At 33.9% G+C, this 26346-nt stretch overlaps 2 protein-coding genes and 1 pseudogene across 2 annotated transcripts; 2 read left to right on the top strand and 1 right to left on the bottom strand.

Annotated features, from left to right (window-relative positions):
* Nucleotides 1-1651: 1651 nt before the first annotated feature.
* On the bottom strand, nt 1652-2150 carry LOC110801220 (elongation factor 1-alpha-like; annotated as a pseudogene).
* A 416-nt stretch (nt 2151-2566) lies between these two features.
* LOC110801208 (ferredoxin--NADP reductase, chloroplastic-like) lies at nt 2567-5739 on the top strand. The gene is made up of 9 exons (NM_001426470.1): nt 2567-2845; nt 2923-3175; nt 3462-3595; nt 3835-3913; nt 4065-4156; nt 4262-4339; nt 4437-4499; nt 4580-4814; nt 4894-5739. Exons 1-9 carry the CDS (start codon nt 2738-2740, stop codon nt 4959-4961), a joined length of 1110 nt encoding a protein of 369 aa, NP_001413399.1. The 5' UTR covers nt 2567-2737; the 3' UTR covers nt 4962-5739.
* A 4177-nt stretch (nt 5740-9916) lies between these two features.
* On the top strand, nt 9917-11115 carry LOC110801200 (cold shock domain-containing protein 3). The gene has a single exon (XM_022006524.2). It carries the CDS (start codon nt 10015-10017, stop codon nt 10900-10902), a length of 888 nt encoding a protein of 295 aa, XP_021862216.1. The 5' UTR covers nt 9917-10014; the 3' UTR covers nt 10903-11115.
* The last annotated feature ends 15231 nt before the right edge of the window (nt 11116-26346 follow it).

Raw genomic sequence — 26346 nt, forward strand, 5'->3', positions numbered from 1 at the left:
GAGTCCTAAACTTGTTCTTGTTCGGTTCGGGAGCAGCTAGGGAGGGCACGCTACAAAGGGTATGCATCCTAAATTATGCTAATTGTTATGTGGCAATTAATTTGGATTCCTGGCTTTATGGTTTTTCCGCATGAAATATATATGATTTATATGTATCTAACCTAACACCTCTCTCTCTTACTCCATAATATTCTCCGCCTCTCCGTTTCTTGAAAGGGAGTTTTTGTCCAATTGAAGAAAATGTGATATAGTTAGGTGAAATTTGTTGTCAAATTCATATTTTTTGTCGTTAATTGGTGTAGTTTTGAGTAATATTTTCAGGGTTTGGTTAGTTTATTAAAATTTTAGCACTGTAGTAGTTGTTTGCAATAGTCTATGAACCCTGCTGTTATTAATTCTTTCATCAACATAATCGTGTGTTTTACTGTGTCTCTTTCCTAGAAAAGAGTAAGTGATTTCTTAAAAACCTTGCTTTCGGCCATTTTCTCAGGTTGGTAGAGATCCAAAACCGGTGATGTGTCAAGCCTACGAAATGTTCAGACACAGAGGGAGAGAAATGCAGAGGGAGATCGGTATATTTGTAAACATTTTACTCCTTAATTTATTATGTTCAAAAAATGGTTTACTAGATTTGCTCTGTTTATTTTAATATTAATTTACACTACTGAATTTTATATGCATTAACTATTATGTGCACAAAATTTCAGTGAATCTTCGCTGTTTGGATATTTCACAGAATTAGTGTTTTCTGATTAGTAAATAGCCATGACTATAGTAACTGTGAGGGACTTCATCAGTAGAAAATTGGGGAAAACACTTAAGCATTCACTAGATCACTAACACCAACATTTTCTAGAAATTATTCTTCTTGATAAAGAAAATGTTTTTTTTTTTTTTTTTTGCTTCTAAGGTGAATATAAATATTTTACTTTATTTTAAGTTAATATTGGTCACTGATGAAGAAATACATTTATTTCTTTTGCTGCTTTCATTCTTTCTGTATGAAGTTATCTTTCTAACATTTGCTGGTGGAGTGGTTTTGTTGGGGGTAAATTATTATCATTTTCTGTTATTGTCTCGGAAAACGGATAATAATTAATAATAATAGTATGTAAATTGTAATAATATATATCAGATAAATTGTAATAGAGGAACATAACCTTTTTACAATTTTTTGAACCACATTTATAGCAGCAGGAGAGCATTCCAGAAAGAAGTGGTTATATCATATTGCATTTTTGAATTAGATCTTACTTTGGAGTTTATTGTGTACTACAACGAAGCGAGTTGCAGTCAGTTCGTTCCTCGGGCCGTGCTCATGGACCTGATAACTTACTGTGGACTAGAGTTTCTGACCTTATGGTTTAGGCTCTCTGAGTGAACTTTTGAAAGTTATTGTTTCAGCTTTATTTTTCTCAAAAATTTATTTTTATCTTAATAATTTGTGGGTTGATTAGAGTTGTATGTTTTTTGACTTTGCTTAAGAATCATGCATGTTTTAACTTATTTGTTCGGATATAGCATTGTTGGTTTAGGTGTTAGGTGTTGGTGTTAGGTGGTCATATGGTTTGTGGTTTATCGGCTATATTTTCGGTTGAATTTCGGAAATCAGATGTGGAACTGAGGAGTTTTAGGTGTTGGTGTTAGGTGGTCATACTAAATAAAATCTCATTTGGTTAGGTTTAATTTGCAGTAATGGTTTGATGGTTTGATTTGAGTGATGAATGTTGCTGGAGATATCAAGTACGTTACTGGATGTTGCTGGAGATATCAAGAACTTAGGGTCCTTTTCGATCTCCTTACCAGACCGCCTATCAATCTTGCTCAGAAGCTCAGAAAACTTAACAACATTGTGAGAGGTGTGGCAGTCCAGCACTGGGGTGTAACCATTTTCGATCTGTGCAGGGTGGTTCATGATTATGACTTGGGCAATAAAGTTAGCTGCCTCCTTAGCAGGGTCATTCTTGGAGTGAGATGCCATGTATTCACGCTTGATTTCCTTGACAGAAACATTCTTTACATTGAAACCAACATTGTCACCAGGGAGAGCCTCTGGAAGGGACTCATGGTGCATCTCAATTCTCAACTGATTTTACTTCAGCAGTCAGTCCAGTAGGACCGAAGGTAACAAGCATACCAGGCTTCAACACACCAGTCACGTCCTACAAGCACGGTTCCAATACCTCGAAGGCTCCAATCTTTAACCTTAATTTTTTTAATATGAACTTTGTGAACATATTTGTATCTAATTTTATATTTATTGGTTGTAATACAATTTAAAGTTTTTATATAATCCCGCGTGCATATAAGACTAACTTTATATAAACAAAATCTGATATCACGTTGGAATTAGGCATATAGATACAAAGATTAGGATGGAAGCTTGGGATCACGATTAATGAATATCTACTGGTTTTAAAAAAAAAATCAAAGAGATGACAAGAACAATTAACCACAAAAACCATTGAAGGCCAATAAAAAGGGACCCATGAATGAAAACCTTAGTCTAACTTACACTATAAAACACATGAAAAAAAAAAAAAAAAAAAAAAAGTGATGGCAGATTTTTTTTGCATAAACTTATCTTCATAGTTGCCACTCCAATTTGCTCCTTGAATCTCCTCCACCCAATACATAATCCACTCCTCCATCACCCACTTCACTACTAAATCAAACTTAACTCTGTTTTTCTCTCTCCTCCTTTCATTTCTTATTCTTCCAATCATCGTACTCCGCCATGACCACCGCTGTCACCGCCGCTGTTTCTTTCCCCTCTACCAAAACCACCTCTCTCTCCGCCCGAAGCTCCTCCGTCATTTCCCCTGACAAAATCAGCTACAAAAAGGTGATTCCCAATTTCACTGTGTTTTTTATTAATAATTTGTTATTTTGATGATGAGATGATTAATTTGGGTGCTGCAGGTTCCTTTGTACTACAGGAATGTATCTGCAACTGGGAAAATGGGACCCATCAGGGCCCAGATCGCCTCTGATGTGGAGGCACCTCCACCTGCTCCTGCTAAGGTAGAGAAACATTCAAAGAAAATGGAGGAAGGCATTACAGTGAACAAGTTTAAGCCTAAGACCCCTTACGTTGGAAGATGTCTTCTTAACACCAAAATTACTGGGGATGATGCACCCGGAGAGACCTGGCACATGGTTTTTTCCCATGAAGGTAATTTCTATATTACTATCCGGCCACACTTTGATCATATGATTAAGCACTTTCGAGTAAGATAATTATTTAAGAATTCGGTTATATATATTGTAAATTTGTAATGTAGTCAACATTTTAGTATATAAATATGTGCCTTATTTCTTATGTCAAACATTAGGATGAGTTTAATTTGTTACTGAATTATGAATTATGAATTATGAATTATGAATTATGTGATGTTGATCGATGTTGTTATTATTGCTAGTTCCACTGGAATTCTGAAGTTGGTTGTGTGTTTGTGTAGGAGAGATCCCTTACAGAGAAGGGCAATCCGTTGGGGTTATTCCAGATGGGGAAGACAAGAATGGAAAGCCCCATAAGTTGAGATTGTACTCGATCGCCAGCAGTGCTCTTGGTGATTTTGGTGATGCTAAATCTGTATGTTTCAAGGGCCCTACTGCCTACTGGATTTATAATGTTGTTTGTGTTGTGCATATTTTCCAAGGATTCGCGTAGTTGCATAATCCCAACTTTGAAATTTGACCAGTTTTTAACTTGAGTACCAAATTAGTGTTTTCAACTTCCTAAAAGTCTTTTATTACCATTTGTTTCAGTAATGTTGATTAAACTTCCATCTTTCTTGCGACGTAAATTTTTTGATTTCTCTGTGCTTTTAGGTTTCGTTGTGTGTAAAACGACTCATCTACACCAATGACGCTGGAGAGACGATCAAGGGAGTCTGCTCCAACTTCTTGTGTAAGGATGCCATAAACTCTGTAACGTTGCTTTATCACGTACAAGTATATATGATTTAGTTGTATAGTTATGTATAACAAGGGACTCTACATTACTTTAAAGTACCATAGAGCTTGTACTTTACAGCTCAAAGTTTGTATACTCTATGCAGGTGACTTGAAACCCGGTGCTGAAGTGAAGTTAACAGGACCAGTTGGAAAGGAGATGCTCATGCCCAAAGACCCTAACGCGACAATTATCATGGTATATTGTATTCCTGAGCTTGTCATCGTGTTCTATTTATATTATTTATGGTTTCCATCACTATTCTAGCCTAATGAGTAATGAACACCGTCTCCATTGTTGTAGCTTGGAACTGGAACGGGGATTGCTCCTTTCCGTTCATTCTTGTGGAAGATGTTCTTCGAAAAGCATGATGATTACAAGGTGGGTTGAATATGCATGCTTGTGCTACTGTCTTTTAGAATAAGCTCCTTTTCATTTGTCTCACTGATAGACTTCCCTTAATTTTTCTGGTTTGTAGTTTAACGGCTTGGCTTGGCTTTTCTTGGGTGTACCCACAAGCAGTTCTCTTCTCTACAAAGAGGTGAGCTACATCTTTATTATCATCTAGCCTAAACAATGTGACAACAATCATAGCTGTTTTTCAAAATAAAACGTTGACAGGAATTTGAGAAGATGAAGGAAAAGGCTCCAGACAACTTCAGGCTGGATTTTGCAGTGAGCAGAGAGCAAACTAACGAGAAAGGGGAGAAGATGTACATTCAAACCCGAATGGCACAATACGCAGTTGAGCTATGGGAAATGTTGAAGAAAGATAATACTTATGTCTACATGTGTGGTCTCAAGGGAATGGAAAAGGGAATTGACGACATTATGGTTTCATTGGCTGCTGCAGAAGGTATAACTTTAAGGAATCTGTATTGTTTTAAACTGCAACATAATGGGTTTATTAATACTTTCCTCTCTTGTTTTTCCAGGCATTGATTGGATTGAATACAAGAGGCAGTTGAAGAAGGCAGAACAATGGAACGTTGAAGTCTACTAATAACTCTTGTACAAAGATCTCTTATTCCTTTTTGTGAAGCATCTTCTATATTTATCTATTGCCATTATTATCTCACTGCACCTTGTAGATAGGTGGGTAAGTTTTTTTCCCCATATTGTAATGACGATAAGCCAATTGCATTTTAGCACCATAGTATAAAGCTCTTGTTGGAAGACTACTTTTTCAGCTAATATATACATGGTTGACAGTCACTTGTACACGAGGAATTCATCAGAGTCAGAGTCAACATCTTATTAATCTGTTTATATCTTCTGTGGCATTACAAATGTGAAGCTCTGCTACTTTGCCTGCTCATGAGTCATGAATTTCCACAACATCTAGATTCTAGAAGAATAGGATTTCAACGGATAATGGCTATCCCTCCAAAACTAGGGACTTTTATCTGGAAATTATGCCCAACAGTCTTCCGTATAGAGTCATAGATATATGCTCTTTTTGAAAGAAATTCATGCGCCTCTTGTCAAACTCCGGAAGAAATGTCAAGTCAGTTTCACAATGGTTCAGATCGGGTCAGATTTTATGAATTCCGTATTCAACCCACCTCGATTCGGACTCGAATTTTTTTAAGTTGGATTAGGACTCTGGTTATATTCATCGGATTTGTGTTGGGATATTTTGGTTCGTATTGGGTCGGCCACAATGGGATTCGGATTATTTTAGCAATTAAAATCTCAAAAATATAAGAGTTTTGGATAACACATTATAATGTAATTTTCATATACTTATTGATGAAATGGCATTAGTAATATGATTCGGGTCGGATTTGTCAGATTTTACACAAACTTCATCCCCTGCAGGGTTCAGGTCGGATATTGAATTTAGGCCGTGTTCTTCTGACCTTTTTTAGCTGAATTGAACTCAACTGAACTGAATGGATCAAACTAAATGGAACTAAATCGAACTGAATAAATAGTAAATAATTTAATAAGTAATAAATCATAAGTAGTAAGTAGTACATAGGAAATCGTAAATAGTAATTAATAATAAATAATAATAATAATAATAATAATAATAATAATGAGTAATAATAAATAATATTAAACGGAGTAACAATAGTAATATATAGTAATAGTAATAATAATAATTTTACTAGTAATGATAATCGTAATAATAATAACAATAATAAATAATAAAAATAAAAATAAATAAAGATGAACTACAATATAATTTATAGTTAATATTGAACATTATTAATAAACGAAATAAGAAAATAAGATCATTAAAGACGAATATGAACATAATGTTGTACTTAATTTTGAACTGAATTGAACTGAATTGAATGGATCTGAATTGAACTGAACTGAAATGAATGGACCTGAAATTAAATCCAAAAGAACAAGCTTTAGATCTGATACTTTTTGTTGGATTTGAGTCGGAGTCAGATTGAACTCGGACTAATTGTCACCCCTAGTTTGTTCTAGATTAAAAGAACTACTTACAGATAAAACATCCTCTAAAACAGTATCAACATCGAAAATAAATTGAGCTTTCGTGAATTGGGAAATATTAATCCGGCGATCGAATTCCAAGATGATAAGCTAATTCAATTAAAAAGTTGCAAAATATAAGCGAAAAAATAGAAAAATTCGTTTAAATGTACTCAAAACTTGACAATATATCAAGTTTTCCATAGCTAGCAGTTTTAGTTATATCTCGTTTAAATGTACTCAAAACTTGACAATATATGTTCCATAGCTAGCAGTTTTAGTTATATCAAGTTTTCACACATGTATAGAGAGGCCATTATGGCTGCTCACACAATGGCACATCTTTGCCCACTTGAGTTCTCTACTCGAGTGTGGGTTAGAGGGTGTTCGGGAGTACTAAAAGATGTAATAGCTTCAGATTTTTGCTTGATTAATAACCAATCGTAGCGGCCGCGATCGTTTCCCTCAAAAAAAAAAATTGACAATATATTCACACTAAGGATCTGTTTTGTTTAGCATAAAATATTTTTCAAAGGAAAATATAATTTCAAACTATTTCTTGTTTGTTTGGTTCCTTAATTAATATAAAAAGGAAAATGGGAGAACAAGGATGAAGCTTGAGGAAAAGAAGGAAAAGGAAGGTGAGGTGGAAAAGTGGTTTCGCTTCCTTTTAAATGTAAAAGGTTTTTCCACCTTTGAGTGAGTTATGAAAAATTATTTTCCTTGACAAACCAAATAACGCAACAAGATTGAAAAAGGAAAACTGATTTCCATGAAAACGTTTTACAACAAACCAAACGGAGCCTAATATACACATGGAAATTCAAATAAAATGCATTATCTATATCTATCTATCTATACTAATATATTAAAAGACGTTTTGAAAAACGTATACGTGTCACGTAGACCTCTCCTTATTACACCACGTCACAACTAATTAGCATCATGACATGTCATTACAACCAAAAAACATCTAATAAGGATCGAACACAAGACCTCTTTGTTAAAAGTTACACTTCTTACCATCTTAACCAACTACAACTTATGTAATATCTTTCTATATAAGCAAATATATTCTTTTTACAATAACCAATACATTGAATAAAAGTGAATGCAAAAAAGGGAATGATTATTTAATTTATAAATGTACAGTTATTACTTTGAAGAAAAGGATCCGGCTTTGTTTAGATTTTTGGATGTGGGGTTTTAGATCTGGGAGGTTGTTGATCGGCCACTGTTCTTATGTGACCACCGTAATTTGATGATGACACCATATCTACGTGCACATAATTAAAAAAAAACCCGAATAAAAGTCAAAACCCGGGGCAACGCCCGGGCTACACACTAGTTAATATATTAAAAGACGTTCTTAATAACGTATACGTGTCACGTATACCTTTCGTTATTACGCCACATCACTACTAATTAGCATTATTGCATGTCATTATGACCAAAAAAACATGTAACAAGGATCGAATACCATACCACTTTGTTAAATGTTACACATCCTACCACCTTAACCAACCACAACTTATGTTATATTTTCTATATAAACGTATATATTCTTTTTACCAAAAATAATACATTGAATAAAATAAATACAAAAAAGGGGAAAAAAAGAATGATTAATTAATTTATAAATGTACAATTATTGCTTTCTTAGTTTAAGCCTCAAACAAAAAAAAGAAAAGTTTCCGGTGTAATAAAGTGTAATAATGAGTAAGGGGGGAAACATTAACGGAGGTTGACTAATAAATCAACTAATAATGAAGAAAATGAGTAAGCGCAATATTGTAGCTCATGCTATAGCTAGATGGGAAACCGGTAATAGTACAGAACGAATTTGTATGAACTCTTTCCCCCAAAGTATTCATACTTTGGTGGACATCGAGTACTTAATATAAATGCTCGCTCTTTCCCTCAAAAAAAAATAATGAAGAAAATGATCCTACTTTGTTTTATTTTCATATTTTGGGCTTCAGATTGAGAAGGTTGTTGTCCGGCCCCTAATCTTGTACGTGTCACCACCGTAATTCGGACGACACCAACTACATGTGCACATATTTACAAAAAAAACCTAGTAAAAGTCGAAACGCGGGGCAACGTCCGGGCCACACACTAGTTTACACATAAAAATAGTACAAAGTATTTATGAGAATGGGTATGTAAATTCACATATAAGACTTATTTTGGATGACTTTGATAATTTTAGGGTAAAGTCACTATGTGAATCTTTGTTTATTATTCATCAATCAGGAGCCGAATCCAATCGAATTCTAATATCGTTCGGCTTGGTTTGGTTAAATTAAATCAAATTCGAACTCGAACTCGAACTTACCTCGAGCTTAAGAATCCTTATCGCACTAGTTTTGATAAGAATTTTTGTGTTATAGCCAAGCTTCGAGGTTTTTCGAGTCTTCACTCGATAAACGGATGAAGCATATTACAACAATAAAAAAAAATACTACGTATGTTACTACTTTTCTTGGACAATTTATGTAAAAAGTACCCCTTTTTGTCATTCTATTGACAGATTATACATTAATATTAAATGATAACAATCTCATGAACACGCATTATTTTTCTCCAAATAATGTGCCCAGGAGATTTCGAGCCGAACAAGAATGATTTTGAGTTTGGTTCGTTAAGTAGTCAAACTACAAATTCAAGTTTAAGCTAGGTTCATTGACAAACGAATTTAGATCGAGCCGAACTTTTATCGAACCGTTTTCAAACTATTTACGAACAATTTTGTTCTTGTCCACCCCTATTGATCATCAACAATAGGCTATTCATATAATTGGAAAATTACATCTTAATAGGCATAAAAAAACAAAACTACCTAATGCTTTGTTCTTTTCGCCTGGTCTGATTTTTCTATTTTTTTTCCTGTTTCCATTGTTTAGTTTCTGATCTAGTCTAGTATGATTTTTCAGAATTTGGTCTGATCTGAATTTTTATGATATGGTCCAGTCTGAATGTTTTCTTTGACTATCTTTCCTTTATTTGGTCTAGTTTAGTGTGGTCCAATCTAAATTTTTTGTTATTTGGTTTAATTTGATAGTATGATCTAATTTTAACAAAAATAAGTGATATCGAATAAACAATAAAGATAAGGGGGAAGAAAATATAGTTGAAACTGAGTAAATAATAAGGAAAACTATGTTTTTTTGGTCACTATTTTTTTTTTTTTTTGAAAGATAAGAAAAACCCGAGTGCAATGAAAATTGGGTGACCAAGGGGGCTTTTTTGTCACTATTTTGGTGCATCTTTGTAGTTATTTTTTCCTTTGATTGGTAAAGAAAATCATAGTTTAAAAAACCAAAAAAATCCACTAGTGTTCAAGGGAAATAAAAAAAATCGTCAAAGTAAAAAAAAAATGGAATAAGAGATTCAATGGGCCCAGATATTAACCCGTTTCTTAACGGAGTCCACAGGGAAATAAAAAAAATTCCAGAACAAAGCACCGTAATACCAAACTCCACTAGGGTTTAACGGCCTCTTTAGCCTTTATATACCGAATCCAGTCCCGATCAATTTTCTCACTCCTCTTCCTTCGCACAAAAATTCTTAAGTCTAGGGTTAGGGTTTGCCTCTTTTTAACAATGGCGCAAGAATCTCGATGTCGAGGAGTCGTACAACGGTTTAACGACACTAGGGGTTTCGGCTTCATCAAGCCCGAGGACGATGGTGAAGATCTTTTCGTCCACCACAGCGACATCAAATCTGACGGTTACCGTACTCTTACCGCAGGCGCCACCGTCGAATTCACTTTTTCCGTCGGCTCAGACAACAAGCCGAAAGCCGTCGATGTTACTGGACCTGACGGCGCTCCCATCCTTCCTCCTCCCGCTGCCCGCAGATCTTCTGGAAACGGTGGCGGTGGTCGGCAGAGAAACAATTACTCTGATGGTGGAAAGTGTTATAATTGCGGTGAATCTGGTCACATCGCTCGTGACTGTGAAGGAGGTTCGGATAATTTAGGCGGTGGGTCTGGTGGAGGCGGAAACTGCTACAACTGCGGGAAGTCCGGACACTTTGCGCGAGCATGCCAAAGCGGAAGTGCTGGCGGCGGTTCCAACGTTGGTCGTGGTGGTAGGGTTAGTGCAGACGGTGATGGGGCCTGTTTCAACTGTGGTGATATTGGACACATGGCTCGTGATTGTGGTCAGGATAAGGTCAATTCTGGTGGGAGATACGGAGGGAGAGCTGGTGGCGGTGGTGGGGCTTGTTACAACTGTGGTGACATTGGACACTTAGCTCGAGATTGTGCTCAGGAAAGGGCCAGTTCTGGCGGGAGATTTGGGGGAAGAGCTGGAGGCAGTAGTGGGGCCTGTTATACTTGTGGTGAGCCTGGTCACTTAGCTCGGGATTGTAGCCAGGATAGGCCCAGTTCTGGGCGGAGATCTGGAGGTGTTAGCGGCGGCCGTAATTGTTATCAGTGTGGGGAACCGGGGCATATTGCAAGAGATTGCTCTAATGCGGTGGCTTAGAGTAACGTACTTTTATCTCTTCCTTTAGTTTGGCATGGAGTTCGTATAAAATAGTACTCCTCTATTAGAATGATTTTTTGTTATGCTGTTATAGTTTTTCCACCCTATTTTTGGCTCGGCTTGTTATACATAGGATGGATTGGAGTTTAAACCGTTGATATTCGAATTACATTAGTTTTCGATGATTAAATGTTTTGATGTGTGTTTGGATGATATTAATGTTTGTGGTTTGGTTGTGAATGTTATACTTGATTTCCCCTCAATTATTTCTGATGATATTAATTGTTGCGGTTTGTTTGTGGATGTTTATACTTGATTACACCTCAATTACTCATTATGAATTGCATGAGATATGGGCCGTATGATTGAATTATGGAATATTTGACATCGTGTGATGGATTTGGGTATGCAATTGGTATTGATTTTTCAGATTAAGGATCAGATATCAGATTTCAATTATTAATTGAATCTTGAAAATTTGAGTTGGGACTTGTTTTTGAACCTACCTATTTAGATTTTACAAAAGAAAAGATTGTCTTGGATGCAGAATTGCAGATTGAATTGAGCTTTGAGACTATTTTCTTAGTAAAAGATGTATGTTCAGATATGCTTTGATCTCCTACGCTTTGTAGTCTCGCTTTGTTTTGTTTTAAGATTAGTATCTCAGGGTGATGATATGTTTCCTCTAGAACTGAAGCATTGTGTTTGTTGATTAAATTCAGGTTGCCAGCAAGTGTACTTGATTTTTAACTGTAATAATCTTACTCTAGGGGGTGTCATACTTCTTGATAGTTGACCTCTTCCCATCATCTTCTTTGATTGCTTGGTGAAAAACTTAGATTTTATTAACTTATATAAAAGCACTCATCTCATTCCTATCTGTTTATCAAATTTATAAGTTGGATTGAAACTCCTCTGACATGCTTCTATAAAGTGCTAATAGATTTTAGTACAATTGGAGGTTGTTTATTCTAAGCTTTAGAGTTCTCTTTATTAATCAGGGGACATTATTTCTAGCTTTCTGATTGTTTTTTAGCTCTGTTCAAAATTTACTGTCAAGTGTTAGTTATGTTATATGTTGCTGTAGAATGAGGAGAACACTATCTGTTGTCTGTTGGTGTTTCTATTTGCTCAAGTTATTGTTTAGAATTAGACATCCCATGTAATGTTGGATCTATATATGTTAATTATGTGTGGAACATGTGGTTGTAGCGATTAACAGCTTTGGTATAACCCCTGTCTAGCCTCTGTTTATATTTGTCCAATTATATTTAGTTTAGTTGTGGCCAGGTCTATCCCAGTTTTGATTCCTAGTGGTACTAGCTTTGGTTTTGCTTTGGAGATGGAAGTATATGCTGATTTGTAATGAAGTCGGGTTCATTGCACTTGGATGGTTAAAAGAGATTTAGTAGTCTCTTGTCGAGTTTTGATTTTTCTCATCGCCACCAGTGGATTGGCTATTTTTGAACCTTAGACCAAGCTTTTGATCTAGCTTAAGTTGCCTTTCCTAGCTTCCTGTCGGATGCATACCGATAATATGAAATATCAGTGTATTAGAGAGTATTATTCTGGGCCTGGCTGTGTATTGGTCAACTTCTTTTTCCAACTTTTCTGGCAGTTGCTGGCTCATCCTTTAGTTCGCCAATTGGTAGAATTCTGGATTATACAGAACATTTCGCTTGTTAGTTGATTGATGCAGAGTTATTTGCTGTTTAGTGAGCTGCAATGCAGTAAGCCAGAATCTAATGTGAGGTTGTAATCTAACCTGATAACAAAAATGAAATCTCCATTGTCATTTTGGTGTAAGAATGGAAGCCTGATGTTGCTGCCGTTTGTACTGGATAATACAAATAGTGCTACGGTTGTGTCTGCATTCTAATTACGGTATTAAAAGATGATATTTGATGATGAGACTTTTTGAAGACCTAAAGCCAATAGAAACATCTGCCCTTGATTCCTCGAGAGTCAAGACATAAAAATGCGGATTATTGTTAACAGTTATGCCTCCCTCAGATGATCCAATAATCTTAACCGGATATGGAATAGGCTAGGGATACACTTGGTGTGCAAAGGTATCTTACACACCACCAATTACGCAATGCCATCTCACAAATCCCACTAAAAACAGAGAGGGAAAAGCTTTCTGAAATATTTTTTTTGGGCGGCAAATATTTTCAGCCATTTGCGCCATTCTGTTTTTTGAGCGGGATTTAATTGCGCCAAAATACCCATTTTTCATATTTGCGCCAAACACCTCTTCACCTCAAATTTTCATCTTTCACCTCCACTAATAATAAGAGAATTGCAAAGAGATATTTTTTCTGGTTTATATTGCTAAAGCAACTGCAAAGTATGTGATTCATTTTTCCCACCCTCTGAATTTCTATTTTTCATTCTATTTTCTGCCATTTTCGAATGCATTAACTATCTAAATGAGTTATAATTTTTTTTCGAGGCATGTAAAAGTTTGCCATTAAAAGAACTTCCATGGATTTAGTGATGCATATAACCTGTTTGATGAAATTACTAAGAGATTTTCAATCATATTTATTATAGTGTTTCAGTTGAGATGTACTGGAAATGATGAATTGAAAGTGACAAAAGTTGGACCTATTGCAATGGCTGGAAAAAATAGTTAATATTGCAATGGATGTAACTATTATTCGTCTTCTACGAATCCGGAGATGATGAATTGGAAGTGACAATGTTGAACCTTTTGTATAGCAATAAACCTGTTTGATTAAGTTATGATTTTGATTCTAGAAATTGTATAGACTATACTACTAAATGTGTTTTGGTTGTAGAATTTGTATAAAAAATACTCATTAAAATAAATAAAAAATGAATGGGGAAAAATATATTATTTTTCAACAACCACATAGGTTCAAACACGGGTTTAGCTAGTGGAAGGGTAATCAAGTAACCAATTTAACGGGGGGTATCAGCACATCATAGTGGGCTACCTAAAATTTTATACAAGATACGATAGCTAATGAAGTTCATAAACAGTATGTATTCCGATTTCAGTATACATGTAATGATCCCACAAATTAAAACACGATCTCTTCAAATGCAACATTTATTAACAAGATATTTCACAATTAAAACACTCCGTCAAAAAATAAACTCGTGTTTGTTGAACTTATTCATCAAAAAATAAAAATAAAACAAATTTATCTGAATTACCCTTTGTGCATCAGGAATCAACTTGGGTTCATAATTCGACGTGGTGAAGACTCTCGTGATGACATTAATTCATTTGTCAAGTGAAAGCTTTCACGACTTAATTCATTCGTGATGAAGTTATTTTCTTATTTTATTGTATTATACGAAGAGGTGATTTGTTAATTGATACCATCGGAATTTAAAAAATATATATATGATTAAAAGAACTAAAATCATACTCCCTGTTAGGTTATGATTCATATAACAAAACATAAATCATGCGGAAAAACCATAAAGCCAGGAAAACATATTATTTACACATAATCATTTAGCATAGTTTAGATGCATACACTTTGTTGCGTGCCCTCCCTAGCTGCGCCCGAACCGAACAAGAACAAGTCTTTAGGACTCCAAGTGTCGTCCTTCCGTAGATAGTCCACAGCACGTCCGAACCCGCCTTAAGCTTGACCAACTAGAATCGCCCTTAAGGTAGCTTAGGATTTTCGGCTATTAGGTGCAAGTGTATGGCTGATTTTTCTTCAAAATCTTACCTTTAGAATACTTCAATTGTATCTATAAATTATGGCCCTAGGCACCTATTTATAGAGGTATGGAAAAGGAACTGGAATCCTACTAGGATACGAATTAATTAAACTAGAATCCTAGTAGAACTCTTATTTAATTAATTTATCCGTTTAGGAATTTAATCATATATCGAATCCTGATAGCTTTAGGATTCGTATATGAACACAAACGCACACACACGCACGCACAGCAGCCCACGAGGGGCGCCATGCGCGCGCGCGCAGCCCGCGAGCACTCGCAGCCCATTGCCACGAGGCCCACACGCTGCCGCAGCCTTGGCGCGCGCTGGGCCTGCCTTGCGGTGGGCCTGGTGCAGCCTTGGCTGGTGCGTTGTGGCGTGCTGGCTTGCTGGGCTATGGCCCGGCTTCGTGCTGGGCCTTCGTCTGGCAGGCCTCGTCCGATGCTAATTCGTACGATACGCTTCCGATTAAATTTCCGATTCCGGAAATCATTTCCGATACGAACAATATTTAATATTTCCGATTCCGGAATTAATTTCCGTTTCGAACAAATATTTAATATTTCCGTTTCCGGAATTATTTTCCGATTCCGATAATATTTCCGATTCTGACAATATTTCCGTTTCCGGCAATATTTCCGATTCCGGCAATATTTCCATTTCCATTAATATTTTCCGATAGGTACCATGTTTCCGTTTCCGGCAACATTTACGACTTGGATAATATTTATATTTCCGATACGATCCATATTTCCGTTTCCGGTAATATCATCGTTTCCGGAGTATTCATTTCTTGCTTGTGACGATCTCAGCTCCCACTGAAACCAAGATCCGTCGATTCCGAATATCCATAGATGGAGTATTTAATGCCATTAAATACTTGATCCGTTTACGTACTATTTGTGTGACCCTACGGGTTCAGACAAGAGTAAGCTGTGGATTAATATCATTAATTCCACTTGAACTGAAGCGGCCTCTAGCTAGGCATTCAGCTCACTTGATCTCACTTAATTATTAACTTGTTAATTAATACTGAACCGCATTTATTAGACTTAATATTATATGCATACTTGGACCAAGGGCACTATTTCTTTCACTCCCTCCATATAGATAAAAATGTTTTATGTTGCAAATGTTAACGTGCTGATACCCTTTGTCATCATGGACTTATGGTCATTGCTTTACCTCTTGAACTTCAATATATTTGCGATCAACATGCCTTCCAATCCTGGCTCTAGCAAAAACAATGTTTTTAAAAAATGACATCTTTTTATGGGATCATTGATTTTTATAAGTCGTATAAATTGGTATTGCAATTGTAGACATGCTGATACCCCTTGTCATAGTGGTGGTAACTTCAACGCTTTTGCCTAACATTCACCCGTGTTCGAATCTTAACAATAGGTTAGGATTTTATTTTTTAAAAATCCCACGTTTGTTTCAATTGATGAACCAAAATCATTATGAATTTTATTTGTTGTGTTCAGAAGTAATTATAGTTGATCCTTTAAAAACAAAACATATTCTATGTACTATAAACCCTTCTCTGAAACTAAAATCATGTTATATGTAAAAAGTTGATTGTTTTGATCATTTACACAAAAGAGATTATATGTAAAACAAACCCCTCCTAAAATTAACACCATGTTAATTGTATTTGTTGTGTTCAAAACTAAATATTTTGTGGTCCTATTAAAAAAAAATAGATTTACGTAAAATATACCACTCCCAAAAATTTCGGAAAACTTTGATCAAAATAAATAATTGTTTAGAAATCATCTCAATCTAAATCCTATATAAAAAAATAAAAAATAATAAAAATTATGTTACAAATGTTAACAAATCATTTATGGGATCATTTTAATAAACTATAAATCATAGTTATAGACTTATAGAATTAAGAATATATTTTGGGTAACTCGTTACTTTTATGGAAATGATAAGATTTAGTGTAAAAATCGTCAATGTATAATTATAAGTATCATTGAACTATATATAGTATCATTATGAATAATATGAGTTATTTTTAACCGCCTATACTTCGTGATATGTGTAGCCGTAAAGTTTGTTTATGGGGACTAACACAAAATTTATTATCCCCATTGTTTATCAACATTGGTTGTAACAATTAATTAATATGAATATTACATTTAAAAAAAATATAAGTCATGATCTTAAGAAAACCCAAAATGATAGTAAAGAATAATATTGAATAATACGCGAAAAATGTCCGTACGACAATAATTTGTGTCAAGTTATGTATATTTTATTTATGCTAACCTAATTTTATAATGGTACACAAATAAATAAATAATTATTTAGAAATCATCTCAATTTTCTTTAAGTTATATACTCCGTATATTTTATTTACATTAACCTAATTGTATAACGTTACACAAATATTATAATTTGAATGAAAAATAAATAATTGTTTAGAAATAATTTCAATCTAAGTCCTATATATAAAAAATATAAAAAAAATAAAAATTATGTTGCAAATATTAACAAATCAATTATGGGATCATTTTAATAAAAAAATCATATTTATAGAATTGGAATGTTATTTGGGTAACTCATTACTTTTATGGAAATTATTAAATTTAGTGTAAAAATCGTCAACATATAATTATAAGTCTCATTTAACTATATATAGTATGAGTTATTTTTTCACGCCTATATTTCATGTTATGTGCAGCCGTAAAGTTTTTTTATGGGGACTAACACAACATTTATTATCCATATTGTTTATCAACATTGGTTATAACAAATAATTAATATAAATATTAAATTTAAAAAAAATATATATAAGTCATGATCTTAAGAAAACCCAAATTGATAGTAAAAAATAATATTTAATATTATGCGAAAATGTTCGTATGACAATAATTTGTATCAAGTTATATATATTTTATTTATGTTAACCTAATTTTATAACGGTACACACATGTTTAAATAATTGTTTAGAAATCACCTCGATTTGTTTTAAGCTATATATATATATATATATATATATATATATATATATATTTTATTTACGCTAACCTAATTGTATAACGGTACCCAAATGTTATAATTGAATGAAAAATCAATAATTGTTGTGAAATCATCTGAATCTAAATAGATAAAAATTAAAATGTCATCAGATTATAGTAGGGTTTAGGGATCATTTTAGTGAGTGATAAAGACTCGTTGCTTGCCACCATGATTATTTACAAGGAAATAACATATTATTTGAATTTGTCACAGATCAAGTACGAGATCATTTTAGTGATAAAGAAATCAGAGAACTGAGCTAATTTTGTTCTACTCCGTACAATTTTTTGGTAACTTGTTACTTTTATCGGGAGTACGCAAATATTTAATGTCCCTATTATCAAAGAGGTATATTGGAAATATAACATTGGATTTATATTTACTCTAGAAAATTATTTTAAAAACTTTACTCTTAGGATCGGAAGTTCAATAAATAGTTCCTTGTACATAATTTTTGTTTATCATACTCGGCGTGTAGTCCAATGAATAGTTCTTTGATTTTCTCTAAGATAAAATGATCCCGTATAACTATCTATTCAGATAAAAAAAAATGTTGTGTTATGCATTTACAAGGATTTGAACACAGGGCCTCTATAAGATAATGTATTGCGGTGACCAATATGGCAAGGGGGTATCAACACATCTACAACAATATCATAAATAAATTTATTGTATTTATTTTAATAAGTTATTTCAGTTTCGCTTTTGATTTTCTCTAAGATAAAATGATCCCGAATAATTATCTATTCAGATTAAAAAAAATTTGTGTTACGCAGTTGCAAGGATTCGAACAAGGGTGCAGGGTACATAATCAAGGTGCGTCTTGGTGACCATCTTGGCAAGGGGTATCAGCACCTGAATATTTACAATACAAAGTATACAACAAGAATGATTATAGATTTTATGATAAGATTTCAATTACATCCTACTGTGTTAGATGGCAATAAAATGATCCTCTAAATACATTATATATTTTATTGAGCATGAACAAAGGAAATCTGATTCTGCGTTTCCAAGATTAATCTGAACTTCAATTGCAATTATAGATTTTATGTTGCAGTATAAATTGTTAATTTATTAAATCTGATTTTATTTAATCGGGGATTTGTTGCAAATTCATAAATTTGGGACATTCCAATTCCAATTGCAAATTCGTTAATTTGGGATTCATAAATTGCAAGTAACCACCATGAATCCGCCCAAAAAATAGCACCACCACAATTTTCGATTGTCTGTGGAGGAGGAAAATGAAGGTGGCGATCATCGAAGAGAGAAATTTGTTTTTGGGCATCGGCGCGATGAAATTCTGGGGATGGAATTTAGTTAATGAACCCTAAAGCCGCCGATAAAAGTCACGGTTCACCCGCCGCTAAAAACTCAAGTAAAATAGATGTGTAACTCCTAACATTTTCATAAACATCTACCCAGTAAGTTGTTTACTTCTTGTTATAATACAAAATTATGACCCACCACCAAGATTAGAAAAGATAGATAGAACACATGAATGTGTTATAATATTATCTACGATTATAAATGATCATTTCACCTTTACATAAATCATATGTAGAATTCTCAAACTCGGTAAAATTAGATGTCTTATAATATTATCTACGATTATAAAATGTGTTATAATATTATCTACGATTATAAAGGATCATTTCACCTTTACATAAATCATATGTAGAATCCTCAAACTCGGTAAAATTAGATTAAAAGATTTATGTTTGCAATGACTTACGTGCTGATACCCCTTGCTACAATGGTCACTACTAAGCTGTTACAACATCTACTCTATCTGCGCAAACCCGTGTTCGATTCTTCTCAAGAGGATAAATAACCAAATTTTTTTAATTGCGGATCAAAACTATTTTACGGGATCATTTTAGTCATGAAAAGATCAAAATATTAGATGATTTTTTGGTTACTCGTTTCCTTTATGGGGAATGCACTCATTGCATTTATGGGGAATTAAAGATAATTAATTGCTGATTGTTGAGAACTTAAAACAAATTTGAAATTCAAAATTAAAATTTCAAAACACATTTCAAATTTCAGTTTGAAATTTTCAAAATAGAGGAATCTTTTAAAATTGAGGTGGCATATTATAAGTGGTGGTGTGCAAGATGCTCTTGCACACCTTGTGTACTTCTATCATCATGCATCTTAACCTGAACAGTAGGCTGTAATTAATGTAATGAAAATGAATTTGAGTAACTACTAGAAATATTACAATACTCTGAATTACAAGGTTCTAGAATTTATAACGCCCTTACCACATAACTGGGACAGTCTCAAAATTTTGGTGCGAATGAGCCACGAGGGTAATATAAATTACAAATGGGGTAGGAGATTTACACTTGAGACCTATTATACACTGGTCCTTAATCTTAACTCTTAACTACTAGGACAAGACATCATTGATAATTAATCGTAGTCTGTAGTTGTTAACTGGTTTGATTAATTATTAGCGATTTGTATTAGCAGGTTTGATTGGTTGAAGCAAATATATACTTCCTCTGTTCTTTTTTAAATGACACAATTATTTATTCACGTTTGTCAATACACGGTTTCAAACGTTAATATCTTCAATTATGGATAAGAAAAAATTATAAAAAGTTGATATTTAAAAAGTATTTATTGAGACGAATCTAATAAGACCCCATACGACTATGTTTTTTTCATAAGTATAACTCACAAAAAGAAATTAAAAGAGTTTGTGTAAATAGTGTCTAAAACTCAATTGTGTTATGCAAATAAGAATGGAGGAAGTAATTGTTAATGTGTTGACGGAAGTAAATATATAATTGTTAATGTGTTGACGGAGGTTAGTAATGATTGTAAACTTGTAACTTTAGACAAAACTTTAGACAACATTAGGATAAAGTTGTTATTGAATTCAATTCTTCAAACTTCTAGTGTAATGTAAAAAGTTCCTATATTGAACTTTTTAAGAAATACCGAGTAGCTTTCCAAAACATTTTCCCATATTTTTCCTGACCAAACACTACCATTAGTTTTTTGAAATAATGACACCTCTAATTCACCTCAAAACACCTTTTGTTTTCTTCTAAGTCTCTCATAACTAAACACTGCTTGTATTTTTTTATAAGTTTTGGATCAAACTCGATACCTATATTTGGAATGCAACTAGTTTCTTTTTGTCCCGGACAATGCCCAGGTCTTGTAAATAATATGTTTTTAAGTTTTAAAACGTGTTCACTTAAGGTCTGTTCAGTTTCGTGTAAAACGTTTTCATGGAAAATAATTTTCCCTTTCCAATGATTTTAGGGGGCGTTTGGTTTGTAAACTGGTATGAGGATGGAATCAGGATTGATATCAAGGTGGTATGAGTTTGCAACTTGTTTCTTAATACCCTGTGTTTGGTTTGAATTAAGGATGCGTTTTTCATTTTGTTTGATACATAGAGTAAAGGTATGAGTCATACCCACCTCCACCATAAGAGCAAGATTAGCCCTAGTATAAGCTAAGACTTCCCCGTCATCTTTTTATTAATTTTATTAATTTTCAATTAATCAGATTCTTGTTGAAACCCTTTTAGACTTACTTAATTTATCCACTTCACCCCTCGTACTCATTCAAGACTTATCAAACTTATGAAAATAATAAAATAAAAAAGAATAAATAATAATAATTAACATTGAATGTATATTTAAACGTCTTAAGTAGAGTCTTGGAATTCCAAAACTCTTACTCAGACTTTTCTCATACCCTTCCACTTAAATGGGAGGTCTTAAGTTAATATTCAATAAGACTATTGCTCATACTATTGCTCAGACTACCGCTAATCTTGCTCTAAGTTTCTAAATCTCATACCTTGGGGGTTATGGGTTAAAACTCTAAAAAACTCCAACCAAACACATGGTATGTGTTTAGACCATTCTAAATCCATACGTCATACTTAGAAACCGCTAACCAAACACCCCCTTATGTTGTTTGGTTTGACAATGGATGAAAAACGATTTTCCATAACTCCCTCAAAAGTGGAAAAACATGTTCCCATTTGAAAGAAAGATAAACTACTTTCTATCTCCCACTTCCTTCTTCCCCTCAATGTTTACACATCTTCTCCCATTTTTCTTTTTCTATTAATTTTCTTTTAAGAAACCAAATAAATGAAAACTAGTTTGAAATTGCATTTTCCTTTAGAAAATATTTTCCATGGAAAATTATTTTCATTGAAAACGTTTTACAACATAGTTTCATTGAAAAGAAAACTCATTTAATGAGGAAGAAGCCATCACATAAACTTGTTTAGAAACATTTAAACATATTTTAATATATAGTTGGTTATGCTTTTACTTAATTAATGTTACTATAAGTAATATATTTGTTTTATGAATATAATGGTTTGATGTTACAATGAAATGTTACTATAAGTATATATATAACGATAAGCCAAATTTTATAAAAATAATTAGGATCGTGTATAATGAATTCAATTCTTTTGTAAATACATGGAAATGTGTAGGATAGGGTGCGTTTTTCCATCTTATAATACCTGAATTGATCTGATCTAAACTTATCTGAATATATAGAATCTGTTTGGAAATTATAAAACCTTGTTGTACCTTATTACACCTTATTGAATCTTATTAAACACGTTAAACCTTACAAAAAAAATTCAGAAAGGTTGATCTACGATAATATATTGTGAGGCGGCCGAAAAGAGGAAGGTTATCCACACATATTTTGTTCTTTTAGTTACCCTTATTGTTGTTATTAGTTTTCTTTATTATAGTTATAAGTTACCTTATTTTCAAGACTATTAGCTCAAATGGTCGAGCAATGTGCAATATACATGATGTGGGTTCAAGCCCCACATAGCCTACCTATATTACACTTGTATGTTGGTGTATTCTCATTGTTGGTGTTGTATTGGTCATAGTTATAAGTTTATAACTTGTAACAAGCATATCACTCTTAATTATTAGAGTCATTTCATTGTCTATTGTCAGGGTCACATTTTTCATTGGTTAAGACCACATTTATCCTTGAGTAAGATAACTTTAGTCCTCGAATAAGGTCACTTATATCTTTGGTCTGGTTCACTTTTATCTTTGGTGTGGATCACTTTTTACCTTGAGTGAGTTCTATTTTCCACTTTTACGCGCTAGGCCGGATGTACAGTAAAATAGCGTGCACACAAAAGTTTTTGTTTTATAACTTTAGTAATTAGAATAATTAAATAATTTATCGCAAAATCACAATTAAAATCGTAAACAAACGTAGGTAAAATTAATAGAATTATTAATTACTTTCTTATTGATAATTACATCTTTTATATTAGTATTAGGTATGTAAATTATACAATGTATAAAATATTAGGGTGATGATAAATGTCGCAAGTTGCGACAATATTTATTTGTCGCAAGTTGCGACAATATTTATTTGTCGCAATCTTACATGTCGAAGTTTAATTGGTACATATAGGCGCCACCTAGGCTATGCGTCGGAATATTTTTACTATCAATTCAATATTTTTACTATGAAAAAATGTAAATAACGTAGTCGATATAAAGAAGGAAATAAATTAGAATATTAAGATTTTCCTACCTTTTTTTGAAACATTTATAATAGGTTATATAAGTTAAATATTTTAATTTCCAATTTAAATCATGACACATAAGAATGTCATGTCATCATTGTGACACGACTTAAAGGTCGCATGTTGCGACCTTTATCATTTTCGAAAATATTAATAATTAATACTCCAATAGTAATTAATACTTCAATATTAAGAATTTGTGTTAATATTTTACTCAAGTACGAAGTAATTACTACTCGTACCTATCATTCGTAGCTGTTAACCAATAATAAAATTTTAAAAATAATCTTCATCATTTTCTTTTTATACCGGCAACACTTTGTTTTTTTTTATGATTGTCAACCCATAACTAGAATTGATAAACTCACCGGCCATGCACGGGCCCGTACATAAGAAGAGATTGACCATATATAAGCCTGATGAGTTTCAATCTTAAAACCAATTGGTGATATGTGGAGTAATCCACCAATCTTATATGTTTGTCAATCTCTCTCTATTTCTTCCACGTGGGACAATTAGTCCCAACTTACATATGGGTTAATCTTCTCAAAACTCTCACTCACACACTGGCGGGAAAAAGGAAAAAAACCTAAAAATAGACTTAAAGTTGATATACATACTAAAAACTTGCACAACTATCAGAAATATTGTAGCCTGGCACAGTGGTTGTTGTTGCCTAATGGGCCTTTAGATAAATGCTTTTGTTAGTCAAGAGTTCGATTACCTTTACTTACATTTTATTTGTATTTCTTTTTGATTTTTAGTCCATTTTTGCTTTTTTTTTCTTTTAAAAAAAATACTACGTATAAACCATAGTATTTTTCACATTTTGATGTTTTTTTTAGAAATATATTCATATTTGTTGCTAATTGGACTAAACTTTAAAGGAAAAAAGATTTCAATTTGGTTAGAATAAGATACATTTCTTCAACTACTTCACAATCGTAATAGTAGTCATTATTTTTACATTCGTTTTACACTTGAAGTGATATATTCTCTACGTCCTTGTTTGTTTGCTACACGGTCAAAATTTACTTTGTTAAGAATTTGGTGTAGATTTTGCATATAGGTTGATAATGTTAGGTTATGATACATATGACAATTCATAAATCATGCGGAAAAACCATAAAGCCAGGAAAGCATATTATTTACACATAATCATTTAGCATAGTTTAGATGCATACTCTTTGTTGCGTGCCTTCCCTAGCTGCGCCCGAACCGAACAAGAACAAGTCTTTAGGACTCCAAGTGTCGTCCCTCCGTAGATAGTCCACAGCACGTCCGGATCCGCCTTAAGCTTGACCAACTAGGATCGCCCTTAAGGTACTTAGAATTTTCGGCACTTATAGGCAATAGTATGACTGGATTTTTGCTCTCAAAAATCACTTTGAATACTTGAATACTCGATGTAAATATGTGACCCTAGGCACCTATTTATAGATATTGGAAAAGGATTTGGAATCCTATTAGGATACTAATTTATTTAATTATAATCCTACTAGGACTCTAATTAAATAAACTAAATCTTTTAGGATTAGATTTAATCATATGACAAATCCCGGTAGCCTTAGGATTCGAGTAACACACTTCGAGTGATACGCTAGCACCGCACGCAGGCCTTGCGGCCCACGCACAGCGCCAGCCCACTCGTCGCAGCCCCGCGCGCGCGCCAAGGCCATTGCTGGGCCTGGCCTTGCGCTGGACCGGGCGTGGCTTGGCAGCGTGTTTTTGGGCGCTTGGGCTTGCTGAGCGTAGGCCTGGCTTCGTGCTGGGCCTTCGTCTAGCAAGTCTCGTCCGATGCTAATTCGTACGACGCGCTTCCGATTTAATTCCCGATTCCGGAATTTATTTCCGATACGAACAATATTTAATATTTCCGATTCCGGAATTAATTTCCGTTTCGAACAAATATTTAATATTTCCGTTTCCGGAATTATTTTCCGATTCCGATAATATTTCCGATTCTGACAATATTTCCGTTTCCGGCAATATTTCCGATTCCGGCAATATTTCCATTTCCGATAATATTTTCCGATACGTACCATGTTTCCGTTTCCGGCAACATCTACGACTTGGATAATATTTATATTTCCGATACGATCCATATTTCCGTTTCCGGCAATATCATCGTTTCCGGAGCATTCATTTCTTGCCTGTGACGATCTCAGCTCCCACTGAAACCAAGATCCGTCGATTCCGAATATCCATAGATGGAGTATTTAATGCCATTAAATACTTGATCCGTTTACGTACTATTTGTGTGACCCTACGGGTTCAGTCAAGAGTAAGCTGTGGATTAATATCATTAATTCCACTTGAACTGAAGCGGCCTCTAGCTAGGCATTCAGCTCACTTGATCTCACTGAATTATTAACTTGTTAATTAATACTGAACCGCATTTATTAGACTTTAACATAGAATGCATACTTGGACCAAGGGCATTATTTCCTTCAGTCTCCCACTTGTCCTTAGGGACAAGTGTGCATTTCCTAATTCATTTGTCGCTCGATGCTTGCTCTTGAACATAAGGTAAGAGTGGTCATCCTTATTATGTCCAGAGGTGTTCCTCGGTTTCAGAGTTCAACTGATCAAATAAACAGATAATCATAGCCTATGATTCATCCGAGCACGGCCATGCATTTCACAGTTTCTAGCTCTCCGAGTGGCCTTGTACAACTTTTAAGCATCTCATCCCGATTTATGGGAGGACAATCCCAATCTTGCGATCTTGAGATTAGACTTCGTTTGATAGGTGATTACCTGAGCGTTGGCTTTATAGCCTCCTTTTACGGTGCGACGGTTGGTCAACGTCAAAGCAACCAGTTCTCAAACAAGTAATCTCAAATCACTCAGGTATTGAGGATTTAGTGTCTAATAATTTTAATGAAATTTACTTATGACAGATTTTCATCTCTTACAGTAAAGTTTCATAGGTCTTGTCCGATACTAGTCTTCCCAAAGTAAGTATCTATGCAAATGATTATGACATTGCCATGTCCACATAGTTCAAGAAACAGAACTACTAGTCATCTTGCATTCTAATCGTCTAACGTTTTCTATGCGTCCAATTTTATAGAAAACTCCGACTAGGGACCATTTTCAACCTTTGACATTCAAGTTCACTTGATAGACATTT

Source organism: Spinacia oleracea, chromosome 3, assembly GCF_020520425.1.
Source record: "Spinacia oleracea cultivar Varoflay chromosome 3, BTI_SOV_V1, whole genome shotgun sequence".
NCBI lineage: Eukaryota > Viridiplantae > Streptophyta > Magnoliopsida > Caryophyllales > Amaranthaceae > Spinacia > Spinacia oleracea.

Excerpts from the sequence above, each read along its gene's own strand:
- LOC110801208 (NM_001426470.1), top strand. The coding sequence starts at position 2,738 with ATGACCACCGCTGTCACCGCCGCTGTTTCTTTCCCCTCTACCAAAACC. Across the intron at positions 4,340-4,436 it reads AAAAGCATGATGATTACAAG|TTTAACGGCTTGGCTTGGCT; the intron begins GTGGGTTGAATA and ends TCTGGTTTGTAG. Across the intron at positions 4,815-4,893 it reads TTCATTGGCTGCTGCAGAAG|GCATTGATTGGATTGAATAC; the intron begins GTATAACTTTAA and ends TTGTTTTTCCAG.
- LOC110801200 (XM_022006524.2), top strand. The coding sequence starts at position 10,015 with ATGGCGCAAGAATCTCGATGTCGAGGAGTCGTACAACGGTTTAACGAC.